Source organism: Sarcophilus harrisii, chromosome 3, assembly GCF_902635505.1.
Source record: "Sarcophilus harrisii chromosome 3, mSarHar1.11, whole genome shotgun sequence".
NCBI lineage: Eukaryota > Metazoa > Chordata > Mammalia > Dasyuromorphia > Dasyuridae > Sarcophilus > Sarcophilus harrisii.
In genome coordinates, this window is record NC_045428.1 from 436,958,742 (window position 1) to 436,983,517 (window position 24,776).

Genomic DNA, 24,776 nt, shown 5'->3' on the forward strand with positions numbered 1-24,776 from the left:
GTTAGATTTCTAGATCATTATCTTCTTATTCAAATTCTTATTCACTTCCCTAAACTATCTTTCTTTTATGAATTCCTTGCCTTAGATGAGATGAGATCAAAACACTACTTGTACTCTTACTGTCTTTTTAGATTCCCTTTGGTAAAATCAATTTGTTCCAGAATAAATCACCAGAAATGGGTAGTTATTCAGTTGACCAAATCTTGATCATTTCTGTCATGTCAGATGTCTTAGAATCATGCCCTAGGAAGACATCAGATTTTTGAATTCACAAATGGCTGCCTCAATAATGCTAATGATGAGAGGAACCCCAAAACTCTCTGACTTTGGGGGCAAGGCTTGAGAAACTCTTTGAACTCTTGGAGCTTTCCCGAGAGATCCGCCCAGGGTAATCAAGATAAGTGGTTACATTCTGTATATCTTGGTGGGACTAATTGAGTCCAGGACCACTCCTACTTAGCTGGAGATCAAGATTTCCACCTCGGTTAAGTTGGAGATTAGTCCAGGACACTCATTCAAATGGAAAATTTCTATTCAATTCTGAAAATCTGTCTGATTTCAACTCAAACTGCCCCAGCCTCGAGCCAAAGTTTCAATTATAAAAAGGGGCAACTAGGCTCAGTTCCTTGCAGAGGCCAAAGCAGGAATCATGCCAGGCCAAGGGACCCCTTCCTTGGCATAGCTGCCTGTGAGGGACCCTCTGCCTGCTGAAAAGACATTCTCTTTTAAGTGTTAACTTCTCTTTGTTTCTCTCACACATTTCCCTAACCGGACCAACCCCCCCTTCCCTTTCTACCTGGATCTCTCTCCTAGGAACTTTCTCTCTCTGCCAGGACTTCTCTGCTAGACCTTTATTTCTCTGCCAGGACTTTGCCAGTAAGGACGGGAGCCTGCAAAAGCTGACTTCCCAGTGCCAATAAACTTCTTTTACCAGTCTAACTTTTCGGGTTTGTAAATTCATTTACGAAGGACCTGCACCAACCAGTAGGGGTTCCCACAACTCTCTGTCCTGCACCAAACCTCATCATTTTTGGTTCCCTGACCAAGAATCAGGGGGAGCTGAACATCAGCATTAAGACCAACCATCACATTCCTTGTCTCTTCCTCTGATTGTTATGTTATACTACCTCTAGATCTTTATAATTATTCCTTGGAATACAACCAACTACTTTTCAGAGACCAGCTCTCCCCTCTTCAAAAATGTTCATACTTGCAAGGGATGGGGTGCTAGATCCCCTTACCCAACCTGACCACTCAGAGCCATCTTCAGACATAAACAGAAGGCATTTATTTGCTGAGCAGCCAAGGATGGTATATGGCCCTGGGCCGCAAACAGGGAAAGAATTAAGTAGCAAAAGACTTGGGTTCATTGGATGGAAAGAAGGAACCCTTGACCAATGGTCAGCAATGTTGTCCACTTCTTGAAGCTTAGATCTAGGGTGTAATCTTTTCTGTCCTCTCCCCCTCTGAGAATAGGGATCATGTGATTTTCTGAAGCTGACTCACTCCATCTCATAGACTTACTGAGAAATCTCCTACCTGGTCCCAATCAGTCCCCCTTCTTCATACTTCTGAAGATTTCTCACCCCAATCCTGATATATACATCTTCCATTAGGGCAGCTTTGTCACCTGGGCCTTCAGGCTGGCCTCTCTTCAGTTCTAACTATAATCTGCACTCTACCATTTAGAACCAATACCCGCACGTTAGTGGAATCTTTCGGGAACCACTTTAGCTATTCCTGAACTTGGCTTTTCACCAACTCTCACTATCTGTCTTGGAAACCCAGTCCTCCTAGAACAGATTGGCATCTGGCAGCCACAGAACCCTTCCACCTCAAGCAGTCCAGACCCAGAGTCATTTGGTACAAAGGGACCTAGGTCTTATTTTCTGGAGCTGCTTCAGGCTGACAACGGGCATAGAGCTGGCCCTGCCTCGTGGGATCCAGACTGAAAAAGGGAGACAAGTGAGTTGTAGGTGGGGGGGAGGAGGGCAGCAGTGTCCGGTGCTGAATGTCAGAATTAGGTCTCAGGTGAATTCAGGTTGACCAAGTGATTGGATTTCACGGCTTGGAGTCTGGAAAAAACAACTCTCACCAAGTAGATTAAAAATGCAAGGACTAAATATGAGCAAAAGAAAAAAAAAAGCAAAAATGGAGTTAATATGGGGCTTACTAGAGACAGTTACCAGGAACCCCACCCAGAGGAAGACTGATAGGGAGATGAGGCTAACATGAATGTATCTCATCCAGACAACTTTTCCTAGGATAAATACCAAAGAATATTTTCCCCAAATTCCTGTTTTTGTTTCCTAGAAGGAGATGGAACAATGGGTGGATCATTGTGACTCTAGAGCCCTTTCAGTCTTACAAAGGAAGGCTTTTACCCAATTAATACAGGTGTTAACAAAAATCAAAAGCAATCTGAATGTGCAAAATCCATCTGCCAATCCTCCCCAAGTATGCAAGCCTCCTCCAGAGAGGCTTCAGGAGGGGGGTTTAACAGACCTTTTAGAATGTATCTGCCTGGAAGCTATATGAGAGATCATAGGAGTCAGAAGTTGAGGAATTAAAGATACCATGGCCAGGGGCAAATAGGTAGCAGCACTGGCAGCAGACTCTGCAAGGCTATTTCCCTTGGCCTGAAGTGAATCCCCCTTCTGTTGCCCTTTACAAAACATAACAGAAACCTCTCTAGGTCCATGGGTAACCTGCAGTAATTGTTCCCCTGTCTACTTAATGGGGCAATGTTCCATTATCAAAAATCCACCTTTCTTTCCACATAGTTCCATGAGCATGCAAAACATGAAAAGCATATTTGGAGTTAGCATAGATATTCACTCTCATTCCTTTCCCCACTTCTAAAGCTCTGGTACAGGCAAAAATGCTATGGACCTGGTGGGGAGTTAAGAGTCTCCAATGGTTGGCCTAGGGTGAGCTTAGAGATTTCCTCAATTAGACTATAGCAGCCATTGCTCTAGATGAGAGGGCCATCCCAAAGACACCAAATTGCTTTGAGAAATAAAGAATCTGGGAATGATTGAAGACTCCTAGGACCTGGCCCGGCCTTTTATCAACATATAGAGTAAAAGCCTTTAGTTAGGGCTAAACTAATTAGGGAAAAGGTCAGTTTAGCTTTCAAGGTCTTAAGAAACCTTGGCCTTTGGTGTGAAAAGACCATCTGCTCCCTCTGGCAGTGAGCAAAAGGGAGATGGGAGGTGGCCCAAATACTTAACAGACTGATAGGCAAAGCGGGCCTTCAAACCAGAATACTCTCTTCCTACAAAGCCAGAAAGTTAAAGGTTTTATGGCAGCAGCCAGAGAAGACTCCTAGGTTGGGAAGCAGATCAAGATATCATCTACATACTTGTGTTATGGTCATGTCTTCTTCTGACCACCTACTCCGATTACAGAAATTTGCCATAATAGGAAAAAGCAGGGACACGTTCATAATAGTCAAAACTGATCCTTCAGGGGTTTAGCCTGAGAGCACATACCTAACAGGCAGGATAAAGCATCCTTAGCTCTGTTTGACAACCAACCAGGCAGTTAACAAATCCACTTCATAGCCAGACTCAGGTAGGAAACAAAGAAACAGAACTGGGAAACTAAGTCAAAAGGATCCATCTTAAGCAGAGGCTGAGGTTGTGCTCCCAGCTCTTGCCCAGATGAGACATCCACCTGTAACAGTTCAGGAAGGCATCCCTCTGAGTAACTTATGACACTTCTCTCAAATGTGAGTTATTGCCAATGATCTATCAGGCAATCATATCCAAATTCAAAACTCAAAATAAGATTAGTTATAGTTCTAAGAGATTTCATCTCAATAGTAACTTTCACTAAGCAGAGACTTCAGATCTATATATAAAAACAAAACAAAAATCTTACAAACCATTGTGCATAACCTATCAAATGAGACTGCAAGACACAGTCAGAAGTAGTGCAGGGATATCAGCTTAAAATTCTGCTCTAAGTATTTCAAGAAAGCTATAGAATACATTTGTTATCATATTCATTAAACAAGGAGAACATGATGCACTTCAACAAATATTAAATTTTCCCTTGTTTTTAAAATCACTTTTTTTTAACTTTAAGATTCACAATATACGAATATCTAAACAACTTTGGACCAAATTTCATAAAACTTATACATATGTTCTGCAGAGCTAACAAAATATTACAGCACAGGTCATAATTTTTATAAATTACCCAATACATATTTTAGAAATCAACATATTTCATCTAATTAGGGGATATAAAACACTTCTTTAGGTAAGTTACCAGAGTATTTTAATAATCATTTTTTAAACTTAAAATCAAATCAAATATAGATTTAAATTTACACGAGTAATGTTTCAATATTTGCACATAAATTTCTAAGATCTTGTGCCTAAAGTAAACAAACACAATTCTAGCACATACTATTTAAGTGATTGTCTCATATAATTATAATAGTAGGAGATTCATCATATAAAATTTATAACTCATCTTGATATCTAAGGAGTGGCCTTATGTTCAACATTCCTGGTATAAAACCCAATTTTAGAAATTGTTCCTACTTTAAAAAGTTGTAGATTATCTGAAAATTAATCTTTCATTGGGACAAGTTATTCCTCAGGGATAATAATCTTACTCACAACATAGTTTTAAGAAGCCTAACAAATTTATAATATAAGAAGACTTCTAGAAAAAACATTCCTCTTCACTTCCTGCCGGTTTACTTTCCCTTTGACATCTGCTTTGTTTTTCTCTTTTTACTCCCCTTCCCCCAATTTGGAGTTGCATACTCTCAGATCTCCAGGTTTTTAAAGTGAAAAACTGATTCAGATAAAGACTCCCTCCATCCCCCCACCTAATTAGTTACAAGCCAAATCTCAATTCTACAATTTTAGATTTCTTTTTGGCTGTCCATACAAATCTTTTTCCTCAGCAAATCAGAAAAGGCTTTGTGGACTAGGCTGTTTGCTGCCAGATTTTAAAAGCAGTTAACTGCTCTTCTATTTTTTTCCCCCTTAAATTCCCAAACTCTTAAATCTTCTGTTAACAGTCAGTGCAAAGGGATTATAATTTGCATATCCCTTTAGTGGGCTTTGATTAGAGCTCCTTTAAAACTGCTTTTAAACTACTTCTCACACACACACACACTTCATTTATCAACACTGACATTGTACGTTGGTCAAACTCATAAAATTATCAAATATGAAGCAATTAAATCCAATAAAGTTAACATTCCTATAGCATTTATTTTATGCTAAGCCACTTTTGCAATCTCAAAATGACTAATTGCCAAATTCCCCAATCATTGCTCTCAAAAAATAGCTAATTTTATTTCTGTAGCCCCCAACTTGGCCAGAGTAGGGTCTACAGGAAAGTCAGGATCTTTGTCACCTTTTAAGGCAGGGGTCAAGAGTGTTAAGAAATCTTTTCCAGTGTTCTGTGGCATAGAAGATTTTTTTCTTGCGGGCTGCACTCTAAAATTTTCCCAGGTAACGAAATCTAGCTCTCAGAACAGACATGACACAAACATTCTGCACAAAGACACACAAAATTCCACGGAAGAGGACTGTCACTTCCCCACACAAAACATTTCATCAAGTGCACTCTCTGGTAGCATTTGATTTTTTGCTACAAAGATTTGGGTCTGGACTGCTCCTTCCCCTTTCCTTTCTGGGGAGAGCAGCTCTAATTTCATGGACACAAAGACTCAGCCTAGAGGGGTGGCCCCCATCCGGCAGCCAACCACAGCATCCCTGCTTTGTTGCTGTTTTAATCAGGACTTCCTTCTGGCTTCCTAGGCACTGCCCCTTTCCTTGGCTCACCAAGCCTTGATGCTCCCAGGGTCCCCTTCAGCCTAAGAATAGCCCAAGGGCCCAGGCAGGGTTCTTACCTCTGCATTATGTGTGCACAAGTTACCTGTCAGTCCACTCACCCTGGGAGGGGGGGAGGGGAGGGGGTGTGTGTGGAGGGGAGAGAGGGGGGCAGCTTCTCCTTCGGAGACTTCTGCTTCTGTTTGCATTTGGACGTCTCTCTTTAGGCCCCTATTTCACAGAGAGGGAGACTGAGTCTGATCTCAAGGATAGTCAGAGAAAACCCAACCTGATGCCTACCTTGCACCACAACCCCAGCCGTCTGTTTGGGAAGTCAGATTCTGGAGGAGCCCTCATAAACTCTGTGGTGTGGGTGCTAGAACCCCTTACCCAAACTCAAGAGGCACCTTCAGATAGAGAAAGCATTTATTCGGTCCTTGCAAGGAGAGGTCCAAGCACACCGGCTGAGCAGCCCAGCAGAGTGCAGGGTCCCAGCCAGAAACAGGGAATGAATTATATAGATAAAAGACTTGGGGGGTTCATTGGATGCTCTGAAAAGGAAGTAATCATTGACCAATAGTCAGTGATACTGCCTACTTCCTGTGGAACACATAACTTCCTAAAACTTAGGCCTAGGGTCTGACCTTTTCTGCCTTACAGCCATCTGACAACAGGATCATGTGACTTTCTGAAACTTAGGCCTAAGATCTGACCCATTCCATCTCATAGGTTTTTTTTTGAGAACTCTTCACCTGGTCCCATTCATACTGATTTCTTCACTCCAAGTGTTCAGTGGTCCTGCTTTCCATTATACTTCAAGACACAAGTCAGTATCCTCCTGTCTTTTCTAATAATTTCTTCACATTGAAATATTTCTTCCACTTTCCTTTTTTGAGGGTCCTAGCATTCTCCCTGATAACTATGCACATGGGAAGAAGTCACTTGGTCATGACATAAATATTAATACTGAGACCTACATCCTGCCATCTAGGGGAGGTGTGGGGGGGTAAGAGGTGAAAAATTGGAACAAGAGGTTTGGCAATTGTTAATGCTGTAAAGTTACCCATGCATATATCCTGTAAATAAAAGGCTATTAAATAAAATAAATAAATAAATAAATAAAAATTACTGAGACCTAAAAGCGCAAATCTCCCTTTTTCCATGCTTACAGAAATAGAGCTGTTCACTCCTTGTCTTTCTTGCTAGTAACTCTCCAGAAGAATTCTAGTGGTAGGTGGAAGGTTAGCATCTTGTCAAGCTTTGATAGTCCTACCCAACTTTCTTTCCCTTCTTTCATTCATCTCTACATCCTGTTTCAACTCGAATCCTCTTGGAATTTTTCCTTCAGCTGTTCCTTCTCCTTAAGAGGCCCTTCTAAACCTTGCTCTTCCTTTACTATGAATCCTAGTTTAACATCTTCTGTCCTCCCAAATTTCCTCTCCTCAAATTTAATCTTTGGTCTTTCACATCTCTAAAATCCACCAAATAGCCTTCACAATTCCTTCTCTCTCTCTCTTTTTAAACTCGAGTCCTTCCCTTCCTATGAAAACTGAATAGTAGAAAGACTTCAATTTCACTTATAAATTCTCAAAAAAATACATCTGCTTAATGTAATCTTTACTAACAGTTCCCAAGATATATACAGTACATACAAATATCTTTTCAGTGATTAAAAAAAATTATAAAAACAACATTCTTGGACACTACAAAACTTGTAAATACTGTAGAAAAAATTCATGAGTAATGTCTAATTAATAATGAATTTTATTCAAGAAAATACCTGTTAAAGTATTCAATAAAACTTTATTCTATTTTTAAAACAATTCAGTTACTCCTAAATTATAAAGAAGGGGACTGTTAGCAGGAAATCAGAACTAGAAGGGACTACAGAATCAAGTGTATCCTCACACATTTGATTCCTGCATTCTAATGGAAAAAAGGCATAATTTTTAAAAGAAGAGTGGTGTATCTGAAATTAAATTTGAGACTCTTGTAATTTTTAGGAATTCTGTAACCTTAAACAAGCCACTAGAGAAAGGAAAAAAAAAAACCTGTAAACTATTACCAAGTCATAGAAACAATGAAAGCGAACTACAGTTACTACAGTTAAGTTTTTGGTACATGAATGAGTAAGGAAGTCACAATAAATACATCTTCCTATTAGTCACATAAACTATGTAAAGAAACCAGGTGGTATTTCTAAGTAATACCATAGAACTAAATATTTTAATTGAAATGATAAGTAATTTTATAAATCCAATTATTTTATTTATCTGCAGTTATATAAATTCAAGAGCTAAAAATTTTCCAAAAAATGTATAAGAGAAGCACAACCTTTAATATCTACCATCATGGCAAATACTATATAAACTGACAGAAGAAAGAAGACAAGTAGTTTTTTTTTTTTTTTTGGGGTAATTCTTTATTAAAAATACTGCTGTACACATGAAGACTGAAAACAGGATTAAAGATGAGTAACACATATTGGGATCATGACATTAGAACTTAACATACTGGTGTTTTTTAGGGAAGCTTTGAACATCTGAATCACTGAAAAAAGGTCAAAACCAAAAAAGAGGTACCCTCATAAATATTTACAATGTAGTATGTATGTAACAGAATTTAAAACAGGTACAAAAATTTAAATGACCAACATCACATGATTTCTAAGGTTGCCCTTTCTGTGCTTTTATCTGTCAAAACAGGAAGGAGTGGAAGGATTATGTCCTTAACATGTAACTGTGTTTTAGACATTGAAATCTTCCTATGAATGAAACAGATGAACTTTTAGACAACCTCTTAAATGGAATTACACAATGGAAAAGAAGGCTCCCCCAAAAAACACCTAAGCAGAACTTCTGACAGTTCTTGTTAAAATCATTCCCAAGAATGGACTAAATGAAAAAATAAATATAAAACAGAGCTTAAAAAATGCATTACCTGACACCAACTGTTTTCTGGCTGACAATATTTACTTATGAAAACATATCAGCTGTTTACCTTTTATTTTTTTTAACCAAGTCCTGAGGTGACTGGGGGCTGAAGCAAACTGGCATTTTTACTGCAAATACACTTGAGTTTGCGATTTGGACTTGCCTTGCAGAGGGAAATTTGCTGGTCTACATAGAATGAAAATTCAAGCCCTATTTTACCCCTGCCCTTCCTTTGCTTTCACGAAACATTGGTCCACAAATTAAAATTTTAAAGGTTTCCAAACCCCAAAACTAAATAGATGATCCCCTTTCATTTTCAAAGAAAACAATATTGGAAGAAATCTCCAGCCCGCTTATAAATTAAGCATTTCATATTTCTTCTAGAATACAAGTACTTCTTTTTTGTACAAAAGAATTACAATATGATTTGTCAAAAACATATATAAAAAGACAGCTGCTCTTCCTCAAATACACGAGCTAATGATAAAAGACTTTTGCATGTTAACGTCTGCAAATTCCTGTTCCTTTTACATTAAAAAAAGAACAATATTGTGGCAATTGCTAATTATCTTTTTAATAGTGAACATTATGTTCTTTTTAAAATCCATTCAGATCAAATGCAACAATAATTGATTTTTTTTTAAAAACTCAACAACTGATGCTACCAAATGTGGATTCAACCACATTTCTTCAAAAGTGTAAAGCGCTTCTCTAGTCTTCAAAGCTTTCAGATGAAGAGAGATGCTTTTTCTTGATGCATATCTCAAGGCAGAGAATCATTTTTAAAGCTTATAAAAATGGACAGAGAAATATTAAAAACTTCTCTGAAAACTACAAATATGCAGAATTATTAAAATTGAAGTCAGTAACATCAGTTGCAAGTACTTAGAGTCTGTCCTGACCTTTTGAGTTTCCACATTTTCTTCATAGTTACATGGTGAGCACCCAGTGCTATTAAAACATTCAGTGCTGGGAAAGGATACATAGTCTTCACTACTGCATTAAGAAAAAAAATTCCTATGTATTTGGCAGTCTTCAGTATCAAAGTATAGGTGTTTTATCTTTTACTATAAATTCCATGAATACCCATGTTTGGCGGCAACTGCATGTCCAAATATTAAGAAAGTTAAGAGGAGGAAAATTCCATACTTTTGAATGACTTATTCAGGAATATTCCACATGGTGAGTTATTATCAAAAGTAATATTACTTTGGGCTAAGCAGTGACTGCAAAGGCACAGCAGATCATTATCCCTCCAGATTCAGGCTGAAAAACTTCAAAAAGCTCTTGATGCCAGACTACTGCTGTGTTTAGTTAATCTTCTTAACAGTGTCTTTGTATTTGTATCCAGTGTAAAGTACCATAATAAAGCTGTGGTTCAAAGAACAGAATTTTATACAAAAAAAAAAAAAAAAAAAAGTATATTGTAAATAACCTAAAGTAATACACTCCTGAACTTCAGGCCTTTTCTTTTCTTTTTTTTTTTTTTTAAAAACACAATTTCTTTAAAAAAATTTTTCTCTATTAAAAAAATTGCATAAATGTAAATGCATCTGACTAGCAGGGAAACAGACATACAATTTTTTAAAAGGCGCTGGCTGTATTTGGAGCAAACACCTAACAATGCTCCTTAATTACTGATGTTCATCCAAGTATTTCAAATAACATTAGTTTATCACTGCTCAGAAAGTACTTAAATCAACTGATAGGGGAATTCGAATCCATCAATTCAATGATACTTTGCTTTGTGTGTTCTTTTAAAAAAAATCTCCATCTTCTGGTTGGATAACTAACAGCGGATGGCATATAGAGCTTGCATACAACACTCCTACAAGGATTATGCACTATATTGTACTTTAGAGAAGGGAATCTCTATGAAATTATTTACCTGGTCCTTTATATAATTCTGGGCAAATCATATCAAAATGAGCAAATTCTGCAATATCCTCAGTGACAAAAATGTTGCCCAAAACTGTTCTTGCAAATAGTTTCCCTTAATAAGTATACAATGTGGCAAAACTTCAGAGATCAGAAAAGTCTTAAAAAATTAAAATTAGTGCATATACAAGTGGAAAAAATAAAAGCAGGAACATCATGCACCTGCTGTTGTTCCTCCCTCTAAAATAAATTCTTCACAGATAAAGCATCCGGTGGCAGCCATCGCTCTAGGATAAAGGAAATACTCCCTTCACGTAACTGTGTACCTGACTCAAGTGTGAGCAGCTCTGCTCACCTCCTGTTTGCTTCAAAATGTGAAATGAGACATCGATGGTGATGACAACTCAGCGGTAGTGCAATCTGCTACTGGTCAAGTTCCTCAGCAATGTCCCGCATGCTTTTAGCAAATACTACAACTGGCCGTTGGCAGCTGCAATTAGTTCTTGAAAAGTGTTCTCAAAGCAGCGTTTCAAGTCGCTATATGTCACTACAAGGACACTCTTCTCATCCCTGGAAATTAGGCTTATTTTTTCGGGTACACCAGCATCAAGCTAAAAATAGGAAATTAAAATTTGTTTTAAAAAACAACCAGTGAACCACCAGCCTCCTTAATTTCTTTCCTGGAAAATTCAGAAGAAAAAGTCTCATGACAGTTGCCATATTGGGATAATCATGAGGTCCCAATGCTAATGCACAATCCCGATCCCAATGTCCAGTAAATTGTCCTCAACAAGCTACAATGGAACAATAATAAAAGCAGTTAGATTGAAAACTTTGCTCTCCACTCAAAACAAAGATTTTACACTCTATGTGACTCCTCCTGATTTAGGGCTACTTGCATATTGATCTATATAACATGGGTGGGTTTTTACTTTTCACCTGTTCAAAGATAAAGATTTTATGATGCATTCTAGGCCATCTAACTATAAAACTCCTCTCCACCTACCTTTTGCCAAATCATGCATTTTCAAAATTACAAACCTTACTTCTTCCAATGAACTTTTTTCTAACTAATGCCATTCCATTCATGACTCCAATCACTTGAGGAATGCTTCATCGTAAATCATTCCCATACTCATTTCTTTATGATTGTACCTGATCATTTACAGCTTATGTGCTTGTATTCTGAATTTCTATATAATAAGGGACAAACTAATAAGTAAGTGTAAAAAAATCTCCAAAGTTTCTGGGAAATAATACTGTATCTTTTCCATCCTTTTTAGTACCTTGTACTAAAGGTACTAAAAGTAGCTGTTAAAATATAATTTCAAAATTGGTCGTCATTTGATTACATGAAAGACTCTATGATGTTAGGACCAGGAGATCATTATATAAGGACCAGGAGATCATTATATAAGGACCAGGAGATCATTATATACTTCAACAACAATACTAGATGATGACCAGTTCTGATGGATCAGGCCATCCTCAGCAACGAGATCAACCAAATCATTTCTAATGGAGCAGTAATGAACTGAACTAGCTATACCCAGAAAAAGAACTCTGGGAGATGACAAAAAACCATTACATTGAATTCCCAGTCCCTATATTTATGCACACCTGCATCTTTGATTTCCTTCACAAGCTAATTGTACAATAATTCAGAGTCTGATTCTTTTTGTACAGCAAAATAATGTTTTGGTCATGTATACTTATTGTGTATCTAAGTTATATTTTAATATATTTAACATCTACTGGTCATCCTGCCATTTAGGGGAAGGGGTGGGGGGGGGGGGGGGGGAAGAGGGGAAAAATTGTAAAAAAAAAAAAAAAAATGTGAAGGGAGAAAAGGTAATAATGATTATATCCTATAAAAAAAAAAGGCTATTAAATAAAAAAAAAAAAAAATTAAAAAAAAAAAAAAAGACTCTATGATGTTAAAGATAATAGATTTTAATTTTTTTATGGTTTCAGCCCGTGATTTGTCTGTTACAGGGAAATAAATGGTAATGAAACTCCTTATAACAATTCCTACCAGCAATGCTTAGGAATTGATTCTTTCAGAACTGGCTGGGACCTGGAAACATTAAAAAGTGACTTGCCTAAGATCATTCAGCCATCACGGACTGGAGGGAAACCTGGCATTGCTAATTCCAAGGATGGTGATCTGGCTCTTGATTTTAAAAAAAAAAACAAAAAACTTTAAAATTATGACAACACTCAAAAAGGATAAAAACCCTAAAAATACTAAATTTCATGCAATGCAAAAGCCTCCATAATATTTGATATTTGATCCAAAAAGAGATTTCTTTAAATCAATTTGAAATGACTTAGTGTGGTCCTGAAAACCTCCATTCCACAAGGTAACTAAATGAAATTAAGCACAACCTCTTCATTATATTTCTTTAAAAGCTACAGTAATGGCAGATTCCTATTTTGCGTATTTAAAAATCTTTTTACAAAACCTAACATCAAAATCAACAAGTGGAAGGCAGCATCATGATTTTAAACTAGATATAGGTTACCTTGTTAAGACAAGAAATAATATGACTGAGGTCAATCCATGGGGCACCTGCTTCTGTCACCTGATGGAAAAGATGATCTCTGAACAGTTTCAGTAGATACCTATCTCCAGTTTCTGACCAAGTGGGATCTTTTTGAAACCTGAAAAAGGATTGATTTTTCACATTAGGAATAAAAATTACATACAAAGCACAAATTAATTTTGTGATATGGATGTTTATCTGGCTTATTACGAGAGAAATCTATTTATTATAAAATTCTGAAGAATTTTTCCCATTTTATATTTTTTTATAAAATAGAAAATTGTAGGTCACTTTTTTTTTTAATGTATTCTGACATTCTTTAAAGTATACTTTGTGGGGCAGCTAGGTGGCGCAGTGGATAGAGCACCAGTCCTAAAGTCAAGAGGACCCGAGTTCAAATCTAGTCTCAGACACTTAACACTTCCTAGTTGTGTGACCCTTGGCAAGTCACTTAATCCCAATTGCCTCAGCAAAAACACACACACACACACACACACAGTTTGTGTTAGTTATGTCTTTGCAAATCAATTACTACTCACTGACACTTGAATAATTCACATTTTCAAAAAAGACTATGGTAAAGCATTTGGTGATGCTCCTCATCTGCAATGTCATTGTTAAATACAGGTTCTTTTAAAAAATATTCAAACGTGTTTTAATTCTGCTAAAACCCTCTGTAAAGTGGCTTAATTAAATCAGTAGACCTGAAATTACTATCTTCAGATTTTCCTTAAGTCTTCCTATTCTCACATTATAAGGACCCTTTGAAAGCAAAGGGATAAAATTCTACCATTTATCCTTAAATCTTCTTATAAATAAAAATATGTGTCTTTGACAAAGACTGAATTATATACTTGTTATGCTGAACTTTTCCCTCAAAAGATAGGCTGGGAAAAAACAAAAAACAAAAAACAAAAAAAAAAAAATAAGAATGTTTAATTTGGGCAAAGAACTAGTTTGATAATTCACCTCAGTTCATTCAAATCTACTGGGAAAAAAGAGAACATGTTAGTAGTCTGGATATAATGGGGGAGGGCAATGTGCTTTTAGTACTCCACTGCAGCTGACAGGGAATCAAAGGAGTAAAACTCTTAAGAGAAGCCAAAAAGGTGTTCCGCTTCAGTGGGAGATAAGCAAAAAAGAAATAGGTAAAAAATTGGGATGGAACAAAAGCACATGGGCTTCTTTGCTCTTCAATATACTACATCAAGTGGGGGGACTAAAAAAAAAAAAAAAAAAAAAAAAAACAACAACAAAGATAAACTGACACTCAGATTTTCCCTAGAAGTATGGAAAGGAATTAAAGCAAACTGTCAACTAAATATGGCCAAAGAACCATCAGTAAAACTGATAAAGATTCTCAGTAGTTTTTATTTCCTTCAAACCTTTCCACTGGCAATTTGTGTCTTCCAACAAATCTTATGCTATATGCTTTTAATATAAAAGAACTAAGTCACTGACAAAATGTATGAAAAAGAGAGAAAAAATGAAAATGATTATGTCTTCTCTTAAGATAAACTTGAAAATTACACAAGAACAGGTCACACTTTTTTGACATAATAAATTTCATTAATTAGGGATGAACAGAGTTGTACCTTCAACATTCTACTAAAACATCATAATGGAGCTTATGGGGTTTGAAGAACAGAAGGTGAATTATCACACATTTGGAGGATTCCTCATCATTAAAACTATTTACCCATCATCCACTTCCAAGTAGGTAGCTGCCAATTTAATGTAATATATGTTGAACGACTATAAACTAGACTTCTCTTGATTATTTATGAATGTCATTTATATGGTACCCTTCCTCGATGTGACCCAGGTAAGTCATTTCTTTATTTTTCAAGAAGCCTAATGTAATCTCATTAACTTCCACACATGCCCCTGAAGATATAAAATTAGACTTGTAGACTAAACAGAAAATCAAAACAAAAGATCATTGTTCTGGTGTCCCTTAAATCAATTTTTAAGTATGTAACAATGTGGCTTAAATCAATTACAAAATATCAAGGATAACTTTGGAAAAGGTATTTTCATTTTCCTAGATCATCCCCTCTAAATTTTTTCTAAAGCTTATTTGGAAAACACTTCCTAAATATGGTTAAAAAGAAAAATATGGGAAGAGTCATGTTCTATGATGCTTATTGTTAGAAACATAAAAACACAGTAGTACTTTTGACTATTATGTTTTTTCTCAAATAAAAGATCTAAATTCAGGGATTACAACTGTTTTTTTAAGAATACATAAAATTTATATATTCATGTGCCTTTATGTGGGTAATTTCTTAAGTAAATGTTCCCAATCCAATACTATTTACAAACAATGCTCAGAAAAATACTTTCCATGATTAATTATTTCATTTTTTTCTTAACATTTCAGAAAGGCACAGATAATAGAGATTCCTTTTTCAATTCTCAAAAAAGAAAAAGATGCAACACAAACATGAAAGAAAGAATATTAATGTACTGTAAATCCTTACTCTGGTCTCTCATTGATGGTTCCCAATTTTGCTAGAAGTCTAAATAATCTTCCATTCTGAACCTCCTGTAAAATAGAAAAGCATGTTAATTTAAGTTTTTGAATATAAAAGTTACAAAACAGAAAAATACTCTAGTAATCTGTTCTATTCCTGGTTTCTCCACTCACCCATTGTTAGTATCAACTCTCCGAGATTACCTTCATTTTACCCTGTTCATATCTCTGCATGTACCTGCTTGTGAGATCTTTCAAAGCAGGAACTGTTTTTACTTGTCTTTGTATATTCAATATTAAGAGCTGTGACTTACACACAAGAAGCAATTATTGAATGCTTTTTACTACTCCCGTGAGAAAAGTCTACAATTTCTAACCTTCAGATTAAGATCTGAAGATGTGTATTCAGGAAAACACACACACACACACACACACACACACACACACACACACACACACACGGTTTTATATTGATTTGTTTTAAAATAACTTAAAACTAAAATTTCATAAACTCTTTTCTGAAATTTAGGACCAATTAACTCTACAAATTTTGTGAACATATATCAATCTATCTTTTATTATTCTGTTATTTGATCCCTACTATCTCTGGTTAAGTTTTCAATCTTGTTTCAAGTAACATCAATCCTCACCAGGCCTACTCCAAAAAATGGTTCACCCATCCTATTAGGTCTACTCCATTTGGCTCTGTGGAATCCATGCTGAATTTTCAAATTCCTCTACAGTCACAAATCTTTCCTTCAGCATTCTTTCCATCTCATCACTTTAATGGAAATCTAGTTTTATAAGAAGGATAGCACAAATTTTGCAATTCTATTTATTCACAAGTATTCCTACTCCCAAGAATTCAAAAAAATCTATATGGGAGGGATTGGCATCTTGGTGGTGAAAGAGATATAGCAACAGATCTAGAATCAGGAAGATGGGGGTTCAAATCTGATGCTGAACATTTACTGTGTTTCCTCACCTGTATGAAGGAAATAATAATAGCACCTACTTTCTGGGTTGTGGTAAAGATCAAGCAGGATATCATGTGAAGCCTTTTGAAAACCCTGAAGTGCTATTAAATGGATAGCTATTACTATGTTTTTAAAGTAGAGATAGTAGCAGTAGAAGTAGCAGCAATAATATTAACAGTAATATACTCTTTGTTTCTAATTCTACTACCTAATAGGTCTCAGTGATGTCCATATAATCTGCCTTTTAAGTTAATTTTTTTTTTAAATCAGTAAGTATTTATTTCTTTTCTGATCTATTATTTTGCCTCTCCCCACTGGGAAAAAATAAAAGAACAAAATGTGCATAATCAAGAAAAAAATAAACTCAACACCTTGGCAAATCTATCAGTATCTAAGAAACTCTCCCAACTTACTCAATGCCTAATACTTATTTCAAACAATCCTTCCTTCCAGCCCATCCATTCAAATGTTCATGTTGACAATCAAAATTCCTAACTCCTCTTGCCTGTATCAACTGCTTCAGCTATATACTGAAACAATCATACCTTCAAAACTTTGCTGTCCCACAAGAATCACCATCAGTTCTGCATCCTAAACTTTGACATTATACTCTCCTACAGTAAAGACCCATCCCAAGTGTCTCACTTTTTCCAGCTCACACTAAACTGTGATCACCAATGCAGTGCCGCCTTTGCTCCTCTTTAGTCTCTCCTTCCTATTTTCCATTTCCTTACCCTGGTTCCACTTAAGAACCAAACCTCTCAAGTACCTAAAAAGGGTTCGCTGAATATAGCAAGTGCTTAATACTTGTTGACTGGATTTGAACTGGTATTTCATTTTAACAAGATTCATTCACCCCTCAGACTTATTCTTGTCCTATCAAATCAAATATATCATCTATATTGTAGAATATAGAATCTTGGACAAACCTCCCAATTTTCCTTCTTCCAGTCATGTTTCTGTAATACTGAGCACTTGTGGAGAAAGTCATGAGGCAGATATGAGAGGAAGAAGATACCAGGCAGGGTAGCCATTCCAACAAGGAGAATGCAGTACTTATTTTCAAAGGCTGCAGGACTTTTAGTGAATGGCTAGCTCAGTATGTAACAAACAAAATACTAATGTTAACTGAGATTACATTAACATAGCATCTGGAATGAAGGTCATTATATTTCTGTCACACTTGGCAATGGACAGACTAATCTGGGCATCACATTTTAGGATACAACTGTCCATATTCAAAGACATCCAAGGTGACCAAGATGATAAGACCAAATACATCAGGACAATGTCTAGGGCAGAGTAACCAGGAGAGTTATGGGTCCATATTATATAAAGGACCAGGTGAAGAAAATAAGGATGTTCAGTCTAGAAGATTCAAAGGAAACTTGATGGCTATCTTTCAGGATGCAATCATGTGAATTCTTCTGTTTGTCCCTAGCGAAAAGAACCAGGAGCAATGAGCAGAAGTTAAGAGGCAAATGTAGACTTTTTGTGAGGAAAACTTTCTAAGAATTACAGCTCTCTGCCTTAGGAGTCAGTGGAGTCATGTTCCTTAGAAGCCTTCATGTAAAAGGATGGATTATCACTTCCCTATCTCTGTCATAGGCACAATCCTATGTCCTAGTCACTAGGATTATAACTTTAGCATTATTCCTGATTCTTCACTCTCCCTTACTCTACTTGTCTAATCTAGTACAAAACACTTATCATTTCTTCCTCCATAACATCCCTTCCTTTCATTCAATCAAGTACCACTTTTATTCAAGCCCTCATTATCTCTCACCTGGATTATTTCAAGAGTGTTTTCTTTGGTCAGCCTGCCTCAAATCACTTACCATTTGGTGTCTCCTACACACTGCTGCCAGGTTAATTTTCCTTAAGCTTGGATCAGACTATGTGACTCTGTTCTTACCAATGCGGCTTCCTATTGTCTCTAAGACAAAATATAATTACCTCTTTTTAAATCCCTTCATAATCTGGAACCAAAATACCTCTCTAACCTCAAAGAATGTTACTGCTTGTCTCACATTCTGCAATCTGAAAAGCTTTTTCTCTGTTCCTCACACACAATACTACATCTTCCATCTTTATCCATCTTTAGGGAGTACTTTTGCCATCCAACATATTCCCTCTCCTTACCTCTGCTTTGTAGGGTCCTTTTTCTTCCATTATATATCTTAAGCACCTCATGATTCAGTTCATGAACATTTCAAACTAGATGTCCTAAAGGCATCTCAAACTCAACATGTCAAAAACAGAATGTGTCCTTTCCCAGACCCCAAGAAATTCATTCCCTTACCAAATTGCCAAGGTTATCACCATCCTTCCAGTCACCCAGATTTATAACTTTGGAGTTATATTTGACTGTTTGTTCAATTATACTCATTCTATATAACCAAAGAGTAAATAATTCTTGTCATTTCTATTTCTACAATATTTCTTTTATCTGTCCTCTTCTCTCTGACACAGGCATTATCCAAGTTCATGCCTTCATCACCTCTTATCTAAACTACTTACTTAAACAGAGTCCCCACTGGTCTTCCAGCCTGAAGTCTCTTGACTCTCTAATCCATTCCTTATACAACTATTAAAGTAATTTTCCAAGCCTAAACTCTCTAGCTCAATAAATTTCAATGACTCTATTATCCTCTGAATCAAGTATAAATTCCTCCCTTAAGTTTTTTAAATCTTTTATAACTTTGCCCTAAAACTATTTTTCATTACTTTCCTATGCATACTTTAGAACTGAGTCCTTGTTCTTATTCTCTTTCATACCTGACAGTATAAAACTAGACTTAATGTTCATTGATTGTGAGATTCCCCTTTAAGCACATTCCACAATGCAGACACACCACCATCTTCTTCCTTCTGAGGCTGTTTTCCAACCATTCTATTCAAATATGACAGCATTTTCTCCTAGCTTACAATAAATAAATTCGCGCACAGATTTCTGTCAAAGGAGGTAAAAAAATGTTTGCTGAACATAATTGACTCTCCTTTCTATTCTGACTTTCTACCTACTTTTGAAAAACTATTCAAAAAGCACTTCTTCAGGAAATCTTCCTCTAACTGGCAATAACCTTTCCCTCTCAAAATTCTCAGCAATTCTGTTTAAACTGTATATATGTCAACCTTCCTCTTCCCCCTTAGCCCCGTAAACTGAAAATTCTACTAGGACAAGGATTATTTCTTTTCTAAACTATGCATCTTTTCTCAGGCTTAGCACAGTGTTCTACACTTAAGAAATGCTTGTGGAATTACAATTACTTCTTTTTCCAGATTATGCTAGAATATAATTATAGGGTAAGCAGCAGTATCATGGAGAAAATAAAACGCTCAAAATCCAATAAAAAAATCCAAAAATAAATTAATATATGTTTAGCTTGACTAAAATATAGAATGAAGAAATACGGACTTTAAAATATTAAATATTTAATATTTAAATTATTTAATATTTAAATATTTAATATTTAAAATATTTGTGTAACACGCCTTTTAATTTAATAATTGCTCTATTCAAAGAAAATGGTTGGCATTTGTGACATTTTGTGTATTGCAGATGATTACTTTTTTTTACCTTAGCCAGGTCTTCCTCTATGACATCATTTCTCATTTGAGCAGCATCCAATTGAGTATAGAATCGAGCACCAATCATTGGCATGATGTCATTTACACTTCGTAACCTGTTTTGGTCAGTCAGCAAATACCTATCAACAATAAAGAGGAATCATTTAAAGATATCACAATTAAATAGTTGTTATCATACTGATATAAACTATATTTTAGAAAACATTTCATCTTTTGAAAGAAGTTATTTCTAAAATTTTAATGGTCATATTTCTTTCCCCTATAAAATTTTAAGAACCAATGGAGAAGCAGAAAACATACCTTTCCTCTTAATTTCCTGCTGTCATGGAAATAAGAAGGGGAAGTTGGATAGGGTCAGGTTTAAATTCTTTCCTTTCTCACACTCTTCCTCAAAATAATGCCTGATGAGAAAGCTGTGATGAACTTTTATTGGAAACAAAAGCTTTTTTTCCTACTACTTTTGAATGACAAATTTCAAAACCAAAGACTGAGTTTCAGTTCGCCTATATCAACTGGGTCACAGCTTAAAAAAATTAAGATCAGTGCACTGAGACATACTGTTATTAATAAGAACCCTGGCTATCACAATACAGTATAGGAATCACTATTGTTATATGAAGATAAGATATTTTAACAATGAAACAAGATATGGACAAATTCTCATATCTGAATATTAGCAAAATCAGTCAGACACTTGATACCAAGTAAACCTCCCTCTCTTGCACAACAGTGCTATCAATGATAGTGCAATATGGGATGCCCCTTGTGCTCCACACCTCCCAAAATGATTACAGAAAGATCCTGGCCCAATCAAGGCTATAAAATTCTGTTATCTGGGACAAGTTTAATGCCATAGCCTCAATTTCCACATCTATAGACTGAAGGCAATATATATTCAACCTATTTCTCAGGGTTGTTATGGGAAAATGATTTTGAAATCTTAAAGAGTACTAGAGATATGAGTACCTATACACCTGGAAGTTAACTTATCTGAAACTGCACTCCCTAAGAAAGATCTTACCAGGACTTAAAAGGACTTCAGGATTTCCAAGTTACTTCAGGAAAGTTTTAAAAGGTTTATTAATACAGACTTTCTGATAAATGATGTAGTGTCTTACACTACTAAGAAACTAGGATACCGCCTGTTCCTTCATAATTTTTCTGAGCAACCTGGATCTGGAACAGATGATCTATGATGGTTTTGGGCCATGGTAGATCTTTGTCAAATTCTAGTCAAACCCACTCCCCAGGACTATCTTTTGTCCCTGGGCCTATATCCCTGGCCTATATCTTCTGACATATAAGCACTTATATGTACTTCCATCAAAAATGGGAATTTGAAGCATCTTCCTAGAGGTTGCCCAGTTGTCTTTCGAACAAACTCATTAAAAAACAATTTATTCAACTTAAAAATAAAAACCCAACATTTCTATCTATATTGTGGTATCTATTGGAGCAAATAATTATGTTGTAAAATTAGCTACCTAAAATAAATTAGTTTTTTTGTGACTAATAGTAATAATTTCAGAAAAAAAAAACACTATGCTTTTACAGTTTTATTCTAATTATCAATAACTCATTAGATGATGTTTCTGGATTCATTTCAAGGAGAATATATAGTTGACAATAATGAAAAATTAAAATGCAGCTTTGCTTTAAAAAATTGTGGATTATTTTTCAAACAACATATAGGTTGTTTCACTATTAAAACAATAAATGGAAAAGATGTCTGGATTCATTCTTAAGCCTACATTTTGGTCATATTCTATAGAATCTATGATAGTCTTTTTAGCTCATTGTATTTAAAACTTACAAAATCAGATTCTTCAGATCAGAGGAATAGTTGATTGTCACCAGTTCCATTGCTTTCTGCAAATTTTCCCGCTGTATTCCTGCCAAAGAGTTGCAAGCCAAAGCCAACACAACTTTTCCTAATGACATCAGATCTGCTTGCTGACATGAAAGAATGAACATAACTTTTAACTTTAATCTCATAGAGATAGATGTTTAATGCAATGATATTACTTTGCCTTCCAGGAAAGAGCAATGGCACTTTAGTCATTTACAAAAAGCAAATCAAGAGCATTCAAAGTCAAACTATTGAATTACTGATTTCTTTAGGCTCATTTTCATAAAGCTGATTGGAAACTGATTCATAGGTAGCTGTAACTTACACATGATTACCAACATTTGAAATATGAAATTTTATACAGCTCTACTGAATCTGGAGAATTTGTCCACTTATCTGAAGAGAAGCTCCTATTGAAGAACACGATACTGGCAATGTCAGTTTAGAGCCTGATCTCTCAGGATTATGCAAACCTTACTGATAACCCACCTGGACTTTTTTCTAAAGAATGAACTACTTTATCCTGTAACAACCTTCCCTAGAGTATCTTTACTCTTTAATACTCTGGGGCTTTAATTTAATAGAATGTTTATAGAGGGAAGTGATTTGGAGGTGAACACTCTGTATCTTTAAGGGATCAGAATACTCACTCCAAGTAAACCTCATTTATAACAATTAAAACAAATGCAAGGGGGAATGGAATAATTTGAGGAACTCCCCTTTACTAATGCAGACTGGCATGTTCCTTAAAATCTGAGATTTAGGTTTTTAGAAAGTTTTCTAGTACATGACAGGTTAAGTGACTTGTCCATGAACCTACTTCCAGTCTGTATCATTGATAGGATTTGGACAACTGCTGTTGAGTCAAACACCTGCTTTCTGAACACTATAAACCATGCTGCCTCTCTTGCTGCAGTCTAATAACATAGCTAAATAGTCAACCTACTGAATCCACAGAGGATGACTGGAATTCAAACTACTGACAGGTGTAACTACTCAAACACATTGAATATTTTAAAAATCATATTGATTACTTCAAGATATTACCTAAAAGAAATTTTAACACTATATGCTATTGTGGTATTCTCAATGAGACACCATAAGTTTAAAAACAAGTCAATTTAAAAGGAAAAAAAAAGAGAACACTAAGATGTAATTTCCCCCAATTTTGTAAGTGAGAAAAAACCCCCACTATTTTTTGAAAGTAAAAGCTTCACAAGAGATGAATAGGAGCCACAGACACAAACCAACTCAAGGATATTTGCAACTATGTATGGAAGACTCTGGTTAGGTGCAAGACCTCTGCTCAATGGTCCAGCTATGGGAGCCTGGGTTGTGCCAGGGGTGAAAAGGATCTGGGAGGGTAGGGGGAGGGGAGGAGAGGGAAAAGGAGAAGGTGGAGTGGGAAACAGCTGTCTGAGGAGGCCAGGAAGAAGATAATTCCCATTTTCCCCAAGACCTCAGACACTAGCTGGGTGATCCTGGCCAAGTCATTGAGTCTTTCTCAGCCTCATTTTCTTCATTGATTACATGAAAGGCTTGGACGGGATGAGCTCTAAATCTATGATTTTATGAAAACAACTTCTCCTGAGATTTGAGATATACCACTAAGGAAACAGTGCCAGAGGGAGGGGAATAAAAATTTCTCTTAGGTCACTTAGATTTTGGGACACTGAACCAAGAGGGAAAACAATCCAAAGTCATCCCATTTAGTAATAAAAGTTCAAAAATGTATAAAAGAGAGAACAGGTCATATGTAATTTCATGACATTCTGATGTATTTACTGGTACAGATATTTAAATTCAAATGTATGCATCATACATATTAAGGTTATTTACAAGTAATTTAAGATAAGTGTTGGGCTGGCATGCATCTACTCACTAATTTCTTCTCTAAGAAGAAATTAAATTTCTTTCTACTTCTAAGCAGTAATACAATGTCCAAAGCACAGTTTCACACTTTGCTATTTCTCCTATGAACAGATTCACGTTCTTGGTCTTCCTCATAATTTCATGTAAGACTGGTATTACCCAAGGTAATGACTAGACTGACCAAGTTTAAAAATAAGTGGCTATCTGGTTTAAATATATTTTTTGCTACCATTTCCCTGCATTTGAATCAAGGTAGAAAATCTCACTTTTAAACAAAAAGACTCTGGGAAATCCCAACCCAGGCCTGAAGTTTACCACCTCAAAAAGATTTACCAACTTGCTGCTTAATTTTAAAATAACATGGTTAACAATACAATATCTTAATCACTTTCCTTTTAAAAACATTATTTCCCAACTAAATATTTTCCATTAGTTATTTTGCTTCTTACCTCCATCTGTTTTTCCCCCCATTTGTTGCATTCTGGGGGGTTTCCCCCCAAACTCATTTTCAGTTTCTTCCTGGTTTTCAATTCTTGATTTCTTTCTGATTCTATCTATGGCTCTACTTATGTCCATTTTACTGTAAGTCAGTCTCTATTCACGTGTCTGAAACAGACTATGAAAAATAGACTGGAAGAAACAATGCATTCCTTTTCTCATGTACCCTCTTCTCTGTCAATCACACTCCCCCTTCTGTGACAATTTCTTTCCTATCTGTTCATGTTACAAGTTGTAAAGAAAGACAAGTAGGTGTCTCTCTCTCTTTCTCTCAAACACAAACATACATACACCACTCACTCTCTGTCTCTCAAAATCTCTTGCTATTAAAGAAACCAAATGAAAATAAAAC

General features: G+C 35.9%; 1 protein-coding gene across 1 annotated transcript in view; it reads right to left on the reverse strand.

Moving 5' to 3' along the window:
• Nucleotides 1-8,202: 8,202 nt before the first annotated feature.
• PAN3 (poly(A) specific ribonuclease subunit PAN3) overlaps nucleotides 8,203-24,776 on the reverse strand; it is a 128,622-nt gene continuing 112,048 nt past the window's right edge. The window contains 5 exon segments of the mRNA XM_031961360.1: nucleotides 8,203-11,226; nucleotides 13,141-13,279; nucleotides 15,645-15,709; nucleotides 20,195-20,324; nucleotides 22,019-22,158. Of these exon segments, the coding sequence (XP_031817220.1) occupies nucleotides 11,086-11,226; nucleotides 13,141-13,279; nucleotides 15,645-15,709; nucleotides 20,195-20,324; nucleotides 22,019-22,158 (615 nt within the window). The 3' untranslated portion in view covers nucleotides 8,203-11,085.